The sequence below is a fragment of the Engystomops pustulosus genome, chromosome 10 (genome assembly GCF_040894005.1).
Source record: "Engystomops pustulosus chromosome 10, aEngPut4.maternal, whole genome shotgun sequence".
NCBI classification, from domain to species: Eukaryota; Metazoa; Chordata; class Amphibia; order Anura; family Leptodactylidae; genus Engystomops; species Engystomops pustulosus.
The window spans coordinates 97,613,778-97,624,935 of record NC_092420.1 but is presented as its reverse complement, the minus strand read 5'-3'; the positions used below and the strand labels follow the sequence as shown (position 1 = coordinate 97,624,935).

The following is an 11,158-nucleotide window of genomic DNA, read 5'->3' as shown; positions in this document are numbered from 1 at the left end:
TGGCCACAGACAAGATTACATGTTAGATATCAATACCTTTGTCTTTCCCACTACACATGCATGCTCTGCCCATCTTAGTGTGGATGTGTTGTCTGTAGTTAGAAGGGAATAATCTAATCTCCCTTGAGAACAGAAGGATTGGGTCGTATAAATTTATCTCCCATGACACTTGGCATCGCAGGAGTCATGCGGCCGCATTACAGATAAGGTGGTCCACTGGCTCAGACCCATGAGCCCACTGTGTCCCCATGTGCAGTGTCCTGTGTACTATATGCAGTGTCCTGTGTAGTGTGTACTATGTGCAGTGTGTACTATGTGCAGTGTCCTGTGTACTATGTGCAGTGTATACTATGTGCAGTGTCCTGTGTACTATGTGCAGTGTATACTATGTGCAGTGTCCTGTGTACTATGTGCAGTGTAGTGTGTACTATGTGCAGTGTCCTGTGTACTATGTGCAGTGTCCTGTGTAGTGTGTACTATGTGCAGTGTGTAGTATGTGCAGTGTCCTATGTACTGTTACTTGTGTAGTGTGTACTATGTGCAGTGTCCTGTGTACTATGTGCAGTGTAGTGTGTACTATGTGCAGTGTAGTGTGTACTATGTGCAGTGTCCTGTGTACTATGTGCAGTGCCCTGTGTACTATGTGCAGTGCCCTGTGTACTATGTGCAGTGTCCTGTGTACTATGTGCAATGCCCTGTGTACTATGTGTAGTGTGTACTATGTGCAGTGTCCTGTGTACTATGTGTAGTGTGTACTATGTGCAGTGTCCTGTGTACTATGTGTAGTGTGTACTATGTGCAATGCCCTGTGTACTATGTGCAGTGTCCTGTGTAGTGTGTACTATGTGCAGTGTGTACTATGTGTAGTGTGTACTATGTGCAGTGTCCTGTGTACTATGTGTAGTGTGTACTATGTGTAGTGTGTACTATGTGCAGTGTCCTGTGTACTATGTGCAGTGTCCTGTGTACTATGTGTAGTGTGTACTATGTGCAATGCCCTGTGTACTATGTGCAGTGTCCTGTGTAGTGTGTACTATGTGCAGTGTGTACTATGTGTAGTGTGTACTATGTGTAGTGTGTACTATGTGCAGTGTGTACTATGTGCAGTGTCCTGTGTAGTGTGTACTATGTGCAGTGTGTACTATGTGCAGTGTGTACTATGTGCAGTGTCCTGTGTAGTGTGTACTATGTGCAGTGTGTACTATGTGCAGTGTCCTGTGTAGTGTGTACTATGTGCAGTGTCCTGTGTAGTGTGTACTATGTGCAGTGTGTACTATGTGCAGGGTGTACTATGTGCAGTGTGTACTATGTGCAGTGTCCTGTGCAGTGTGTACTATGTGCAGTGTGTACTATGTGCAGTGTGTACTATGTGCAGGGTCCTGTGTACTATGTGCAGTGTGTACTATGTGTAGTGTGTACTATGTGCAGTGTCCTGTGTACTATGTGCAGTGTGTACTATGTGAAGTTACCTTTGTAGCGTGTACTATGTGCAGTGTCCTGTGTACTATGTGCAGTGTGTACTATGTGTAGTGTGTACTATGTGCAGTGTCCTGTGTACTATGTGCAGTGTGTACTATGTGAAGTTACCTTTGTAGCGTGTACTATGTGCAGTGTCCTGTGTACTATGTGCAGTGTCCTGTGTACTATGTGCAGTGTCCTATGTACTATGTGCAGTGTCCTATGTACTGTTACTTGTGTAGTGTCGTGTGTACTATGTGCAGTGTCCTGTGTACTGTTACTTGTGTAGTGTGTACTATGTGCAGTGTCCTATGTACTGTTACTTGTGTAGTGTGTACTATGTGCAGTGTCCTGTGTAGTTTGCAGGGGGAGCCAGATTTGTGATTTCTAGTGCCCCGACTCTGCATGATAAATGTGCCGCACGGTCCGATTGAGCACCAGAACTCCTCTTTCAGTGCAGGATAGTGCAGCTGGGACACAAATGTGTCTCGGACACGTTGTAAATACATGTACAAGCAGTTTGCACTGAAAAGATAGTGCAGGAAAGTGGTGCAGGGGCTTTAATATTTCTGGGCCATGATATTTTAGCACATATGTCCCATATTTTTATAGGTGATTTCTGTTTCTGTCCTGTTTTTGCCGGATTGTACCGAAAAGTTAAAGGCCAAATACTCAACACGTAGGGATTTTCAATAATGGGATGTATGTCCTGCGTCACTATAGATAAATCTGCCCCGCTTTGCTATAGAATATTTGGCAATCTTTGGTCTCTATAGGTACAATGCCCCCCATGTATCCTAAAGATAAGGTAGCCTTATTGCCCATGGCATCCAATCACAATCCTTGTTTCATTAACCCAATGCAGGTTACAAAATGAAAGCTTAACTCTAATTGGTCCCATGGGAAATGAGGCCTCTTCCTCCCCAGTGTAGATACATGGGACCCATTGTCTATTATATTGTTCTATAGATTTTACAAAAATCCATTAACATATATATATATATTTCACAAAATACAGGTTAATATCATAAAGATCACAAGGCTGATACATCATATAGATACGTTCAAAAATATTCAGATCATTACAGCGGAGAGTTCATTGGCTGACACGAGGGCGACGCTCTGAGAAACACTGAACGGAGATAGAAAATGAGAAGAAAAATGTAACAGAACAGCAAAAACAGGTCATAGATAGAGAGGAAATACAGTAGCACCACACGGATACTGCACGGACAGGAATAAATAGGGTGTTACTGCTCCTCGGGGCGGAAGGCTTGGCTAGTGTCCTCGGGGTGCACCGGCGTCACTCGGGTGCTCATCAGCGTGTAGATGTACGGCCAGATCTTGTTTGTCTCGGTTCCTGAGAATGTGTGGAGTATTCCTTTACCCCTGGAATAGAAGAGGAGACATATAGATAGATAGATAGGAGATAGATAGATAGGAGATAGATAGATAGATAGATAGATAGGAGATAGATAGATAGATAGGAGATAGATAGATAGATAGATAGATAGATAGATAGATAGATAGATAGGAAATAGATAGATAGGAGATAGATATATAGATAGGAGATAGATAGATAGGAGATAGATAGATAGGAGATAGATAGATAGATAGGAAATAGATAGGAGATAGATAGGAGATAGGTAGATAGATAGATAGATATGTGATAGATAGGAAATAGATAGATAGGAGATAGATATATAGATAGGAGATAGATAGATAGGAGATAGATAGATAGGAGATAGATAGATAGATAGATAGGAAATAGATAGATAGATAGGAAATAGATAGATAGGAGATAGATATATAGATAGGAGATAGATAGATAGATAGATAGATAGATAGATAGATAGATAGGAAATAGATAGATAGGAGATAGATAGATAGATAGATAGATAGGAGATAGATAGATAGATAGATAGATAGATAGATAGGAGATAGATAGATAGATAGATAGATAGGAGATAGATAGATAGATAGATAGATAGATAGATAGATAGATAGATAGATAGGAAATAGATAGATAGGAGATAGATAGATAGATAGATAGATAGGAGATAGATAGATAGATAGATAGATAGATAGATAGATAGATAGATAGATAGGAGATAGAGAGAGATAGAGAGATATATATAAGATAGATAGATAGATAGGAGACAGATAGATAGATAGGAGACATATAGATAGATAGATAGATAGAAGATAGATAGGAGATAGATAGATAGATAGATAGATAGATAGATAGATAGATAGATAGATAGATAGATAGATAGATAGGAGATAGATAGATAGATAGGAGATAGATAGATAGATAGATAGGAGATAGATAGGAGATAGATAGATAGATAGGAGATAGATAGATAGATAGATAGGAGATAGAGAGAGAGATAGAGAGAGAGAGAGAGAGATAGGAGATAGATAGATAGGAGATAGAGAGAGAGATAGAGAGAGAGAGAGATAGGAGATAGATAGATAGAAGATAGAGAGATAGAGAGAGAGATAGATATAAGATAGATAAATAGAAAGATAGATAGATAGGAGACAGATAGATAGATAGATAGATAGATAGATAGGAGATAGATAGATAGATAGATAGGAGATAGATAGATAGATAGGAGATAGAGAGAGAGATACAGAGAGAGATAGAGAGATAGATAGATAAATAGATAGATAGATAGGAGATAGATAGATAGATAGATAGATAGGAGAGAGATAGATAGATAGATAGGAGATAGATAGATAGATAGATGATAGATAGGAGATAGAGAGATAGATAGATAGGAGACAGATAGATAGATACATAGATAGATAGATAGATAGATAGGAGACAGATAGATAGATAAATAGATAGATAGATAGATAGGAGATAGATAGATAGGAGACAGATAGATAGATAAATAGATAGATAGGAGATAGATAGGAGATAGATAGATAGATAGATAGGAGATAGATAGATAGATAGATAGATAGATAGATAGATAGATAGATAGATAGATAGATAGATAGATAGATAGATAGATAGGAGATAGATAGACAGATAGATATGAGATAGATAGGAGACAGATAGATAGATAAATAGATAGATAGATAGATAGATAGATAGATAGATAGGAGATAGATAGATAGGAGATAGATAGGAGATAGATAGATAGATAGATAGGAGACAGATAGATAGATAGATAGATAGGAGATAGATAGATAGATAGATAGATAGATAGATAGATAGATAGATAGATAGATAGATAGATAGGAGATAGATAGATAGATAGATAGATGAGAGATAGGAGATAGATAGATAGATGATAGATAGATAGATAGATAGATAGATAGGAGATAGATAGATAGATAGATAGATAGATAGATAGATAGATAGATAGATAGGAGATAGATAGATAGATAGGAGATAGATAGATAGATAGATAGATAGATAGATAGATAGATAGTCTTTAGGTTAAGGAGTGTCTACCAAACCTATAGATGGAAATGCTATGGAATAAAGGGTGGAGCTTAAAGGGAATATCCTTCTCCCCTTATCTACACAATAAAGTATCTAATGATAGGAGGGGGGGGGGCAGCATTCAGAAGAACAGGGGTCCACAAGTCCTCAGTGTTTAACAGAGGTTCACTTTACACCACTGCCACATTGGGCACTTGCAGGTAATTTCTGGGGACCCTGACCCTCACGCCCCATGCCGTTTGCATGACCCCATTGACTTTATTGGGAAATACGGGTGATTCGTTTGGGTGGTTTTCCCTCTGCATCTTGTTTGAGTATATAGAGTATTTTTCACATGCCCGTTTGTCCGCTGTCAGCCGTTTCCCTCTTCTATTGGAGGGACATGCTCTGTATTTTTCGCCGGGGTCTCACTGTTGCGTTGCTGTGGCCATGATGCAATAGGTAGAGCATGTCCTATATTTTCCCACTTCAGTATAAGGAAGAAGGAAATGGCTCACATAAGGCGAAAAAATGCTGCAAAATGCATCCGGATTCCTGCACTTGGCCTGGGCTGCTTTTACATGAACGTATGAAAATGGTTGTATATGTGGCCGTATATAAGGGTAGCATACGGCCCCATCCATTTACATGGCCGTATTGCTCACCGTGCTGTAAGTGAACTGTAAAAGTAGATGGACGGATGATTGCTCCTGATTTGTAGAGCCTCTCCGGGGATATATGGTATATATATGGTATACATATATCGTCCATGACTTTGTGTAAGACAGAACCCTCCTACATCAAGTGTTACACTCAGCGAGTCCATATAAGACGGCTGATAAGCCGTGTGTGTGCCAGGCTGACACTTAGGCTATTATTATCCTTGTCACAGAGACGATGCAGAGACTTTTTATCATAAGACCCATGGCTGGCAGGAGAGGCCATTCCAGCACAGGACCAGGGCTCCACGAGGTCACATGATGGAGATTTCCAAGAAGAAGCGAGTCAACCAATTGGAAATACCTGGATGTTTCACTGTTATCCAATTTATAGACAAATATAATTACCTATACTAATAACACACAGATGACTATGATGTAAAAACAGCCTCAGTGTGGGGCACAGAAGAGCCAAATCTGTGATTTTTAAAATCCTACTACAAGAGATTTGCACCGATTTTTTTTTTCCTAATAAGGTGTTTCAATTCATTATTATTTTGGGGATGTCTTGTGAGATGATCACACCATAGGATTTCAACAGTTTGTAGACTGTGTCATTATTTTAGACAGTTGATTTCCAGCAGGCTACATCTCTCCATCCTGCTCAGCAGAGGCCATAAGAAGCAATGAAAGACGGATGCAAAGTATTGCATCCGTCCTCTGGCCTCCGCTGAGAGTACAATCTGGGATGTCCCCTTTGATAGCACTGTCCATATAAAGACCACGACATCACTAGGGGAAACACCATGAACACTGGCAGCAGCCAATCACAAGCTGCTTACAATGTTCAATCCTTCTCTCGCTTTCAGGGGGGGGGGGGGGGGACAGGACGATGTATCCTGCTTATACACCTTACCCAACAATGGAGGGAATGTGAACCCAGCCTAAGAATTCATTGCTCCAATGGCTGCAGCCAGACTCCAAGGCTCCAGAGCAGCCCCAACATATGAGGAGGTTTTACTCTTCTGCTTTCCTGGTCACACACTGGAGGCTTTCATGCAGGAATTAGTAATGAGTCATTCACGGCCTCGGCATCAGACACACAACTCCTGACTGCGCACTTATGTAATGTACCAGCCACTCTCTAGATTCTGCTCATGCAGTAATAATACCGCCACATAGTGCACTTACTTGTATCGCTCTATCACCGGTTTGGCTACATCTTTGTATTGGCGCAGTCTGGCAACCACCGCGTCAGGCTTATCGTCCTCCTGCTGGACAAGGGGCTCCCCGGTGACATCATCAATGCCCTGGAATCACATATTATCAGTCCAAAGAGTCACAGATAGAACAGAGCTGCAATAACTAGCCTATTTGTGTCCACCCTATATACAGTGTATACCCATTATAGCATTACCACCACTACTTACCCTCCATGTATACACCCATCACAGTACTACGGCTGGTACTAACCTTATCCTGCATGTATATAAGCTTTACAGTACTACTACCGGTAATAACCTTACCCTGCATGTATATGCACATCACAGTACTATGGATACTAATCCTATCCTGCATATAAGCACTGCAAAGTATTACAACTCTTATGCTGCATACATGGACATAGAGCACACTACTACTACTCCTATCCTGTATATATGGGCACAGCACAGTACTACTACTCCTATCCTGTATATATGGGCACAGCACAGTACTACTACTCCTATCCTGTATATATGAGCACAGCGCATTACTACTACTCCTATCCTGTATATATGGACACAGCACAGTACTACTACTCCTATCCTGTATATATGGGCACAGCACAGTACTACTACTCCTATCCTGTATATATGGGCACAGCACAGTACTACTCCTATCCTGTATATATGGGCACAGCACAGTACTACTACTCCTATCCTGTATATATGGGCACAACACAGTACTACTACTACTATCCTGTATATATGGGCACACCACAGTACTACTACTCCTATCCTGTATATATGGGCACAGCACAGTACTACTACTCCTATCCTGTATATATGGGCACAGCACAGTACTACTACTCCTATCCTATATATATATGGGCACAGCACAGAACTACTACTCTTATCCTGTATATATGGGCACAGCACAGTACTACTACTCCTATCCTGTATACATGGGCACAGCACAGTACTACTACTCCTATCCTGTATATATGGGCACAGCACAGTACTACTACTCATATCCTGTATATATGGGCACAGCACAGCACTACTACTCCTATCCTGTATATATGGGCACAGCACAGTACTACTACTCCTATCCTGTATATATGGGCCCAGCACAGTACTACTACGCCTATCCTGTATATATGGGTGCTGCACAGTACTACTACTCCTATCCTGTATATATGGGTGCTGCACAGTACTACTACTCCTATCCTGTATATATGGGTGCTGCACAGTACTACTACTCCTATCCTGTATATATGGACACAGCACAGTACTACTACTCCTATCCTGTATATATGGGCACAGCACAGTACTACTACTCCTATCCTGTATATATGGGCACAGCACAGTACTACTACTCCTATCCTGTATATATGGGTGCTGCACAGTACTACTACTCCTATCCTGTATATATGGGTGCTGCACAGTACTGCTATTCCCTGACCATAATCTGCTGGAGAGCCATAGCACAATGAAACAATGTAATCCATGTAACCTTGTGACTTCCATAAATGGCGTTTCACTGATGGGAGCCCAAAAACAAACACAAACATCTGTCCTATAGATGATTTTACACAAGGTGCTGTGCGCTGAGCATCACTGATCATACCGCCACCTATAGGTAATGAGCAACATGACAACAAGAGAAAACAATGAAGGTCCTAAGAATAGCATACTGAGGAAAATAGATCTAACTGGGATTTTATCCAAATAAGTTCATACAGACAGAAGGGTTTATCATCAAAGTAACAAAGAGAAAAACTTTACTTTAATGCGTTATACTTATATTTGTGTCTGAATGGGTAAAGTATTATCGTAGTTATATTCTTGTACATAGGAGGCAGTATTATAGTAGTTATATTCTTGTACATAGGGGGCAGTATTATAGTAGTTATATTCTTGTACATAGGGGCAGTATTATAGCAGTTATATTCTTGTACATAGGGGGCAGTATTATAGTAGTTATATTCCTGTACATAGGGGGCAGTATTATAGTAGTTATATTCCTGTACATAGGGGGCAGTATTATAGTAGTTATATTCCTGTACATAGGGGGCAGTATTATAGTAGTTATATTCTTGTACATAGGGGCAGTATTATAGCAGTTATATTCTTGTACATAGGGGGCAGTATTATAGTAGTTATATTCTTGTACATAGGGGCAGTATTATAGTAGTTATATTCCTGTACATAGGGGGCAGTATTATAGTAGTTATATTCTTGTACATAGGGGGCAGTATTATAGTAGTTATATTCCTGTACATAGGGGGCAGTATTATAGTAGTTATATTCTTGTACATAGGGGCAGTATTATAGCAGTTATATTCTTGTACATAGGGGGCAGTATTATAGTAGTTATATTCTTGTACATAGGGGCAGTATTATAGTAGTTATATTCCTGTACATAGGGGGCAGTATTATAGTAGTTATATTCTTGTACATAGGGGCAGTATTATAGTAGTTATATTCCTGTACATAGGGGGCAGTATTATAGTAGTTATATTCTTGTACATAGGGGGCAGTATTATAGTAGTTATATTCCTGTACATAGGGGCAGTATTATAGCAGTTATATTCTTGTACATAGGGGGCAGTATTATAGTAGTTATATTCTTGTACATAGGGGCAGTATTATAGTAGTTATATTCCTGTACATAGGGGGCAGTATTATAGTGGTTATATTCTTGTACATAGGGGGCAGTATTATAGTAGTTATATTCTTGTACATAGGGGCAGTATTATAGTAGTTATATTCCTGTACATAGGGGGCAGTATTATAGTAGTTATATTCTTGTACATAGGGGGCAGTATTATAGTAGTTATATTCCTGTACATAGGGGGCAGTATTATAGTAGTTATATTCCTGTACATAGGGGGCAGTATTATAGTAGTTATATTCTTGTACATAGGGGGCAGTATTATAGTAGTTATATTCTTGTACATAGGAGGCAGTATTATAGTAGTTATATTCTTGTACATAGGGGGCAGTATTATAGTAGTTATATTCCTGTACATAGGAGGCAGTATTATAGTAGTTATATCCCTGTACATAGGGGGCAGTATTATAGTAGTTATATTCTTGTACATAGGAGGCAGTATTATAGTAGTTATATTCTTGTACATAGGGGGCAGTATTATAGTAGTTATATTCTTGTACATAGGGGGCAGTATTATAGTAGTTATATTCCTGTACATAGGAGGCAGTATTATAGTAGTTATATCCCTGTACATAGGGGGCAGTATTATAGTAGTTATATTCTTGTACATAGGAGGCAGTATTATAGTAGTTATATTCTTGTACATAGGGGGCAGTATTATAGTAGTTATATTCTTGTACATAGGGGGCAGTATTATAGTAGTTATATTCCTGTACATAGGAGGCAGTATTATAGTAGTTATATCCCTGTACATAGGGGGCAGTATTATAGTAGTTATATTCTTGTCCATAGGGGGCAGTATTATAGTAGTTATATTCCTGTACATAGGAGGCAGTATTATAGTAGTTATATTCCTGTACATAGGAGGCAGTATTATAGTAGTTATATCCCTGTACATAGGGGGCAGTATTATAGTAGTTATATTCTTGTACATAGGGGGCAGTATTATAGTAGTTATATTCTTGTACATAGGGGGCAGTATTATAGTAGTTATATTCTTGTACATAGGGGGCAGTATTATAGTAGTTATATTCTTGTACATAGGGGGCAGTATTATAGTAGTTATATTCTTGTACATAGGGGGCAGTATTAAAGTAGTTATATTCCTGTACATAGGGGGCAGTATTATAGTAGTTATATTCTTGTACATAGGGGCAGTATTATAGTAGTTATATTCCTGTACATAGGGGGCAGTATTATAGTAGTTATATTCCTGTACATAGGGGGCAGTATTATAGTAGTTATATTCCTGTACATAGGGGGCAGTAGTATAGTAGTTATATTCTTGTACATAGGGGCAGTATTATAGTAGTTATATTCCTGTACATTGGAGCAGTATTATAGTAGTAATATTCTTGTACATAGGGGGCAGTATTATAGTAGTTATATTCTTGTACATAGGGGGCAGTATTATAGTAGTTATATCCTTGTACATAGGGGCAGCATTATAGTAGTTATATCCCTGTACATAGGGGGCAGTATTATAGTAGTTATATTCCTGTACATAGGGGGCAGTATTATAGTAGTTATATCCCTGTACATAGGGGGCAGTATTATAGTAGTTATATTCCTGTACATAGGGGGCAGTATTATAGTAGTTATATTCTTGTGCATAGGGGGCAGTATTATAGTAGTTATGTTCCTGTACATAGGGGGCAGTATTATAGTAGTTATATTCCTGTACATAGGGGGCAGTATTATAGTAGTTATGTTCCTGTACATAGGG

At 39.3% G+C, this 11,158-nt stretch overlaps 1 protein-coding gene across 5 annotated transcripts in view; it reads right to left on the bottom strand.

The window, feature by feature from the left end:
• Positions 1-415: 415 nt before the first annotated feature.
• AK4 (adenylate kinase 4) overlaps positions 416-11,158 on the bottom strand; it is a 52,222-nt gene continuing 41,479 nt past the window's right edge. For all 5 annotated transcript variants that reach the window (XM_072126966.1, XM_072126967.1, XM_072126964.1 and 2 more), the window contains 2 exons: positions 6,748-6,866; positions 416-2,847 (listed from right to left, as the gene is read on the bottom strand). In XM_072126966.1, the coding sequence (XP_071983067.1) occupies positions 2,709-2,847; positions 6,748-6,866 (258 nt within the window). In that variant the 3' untranslated portion in view covers positions 416-2,708. The remainder of the gene's footprint in view (positions 2,848-6,747; positions 6,867-11,158) is intronic.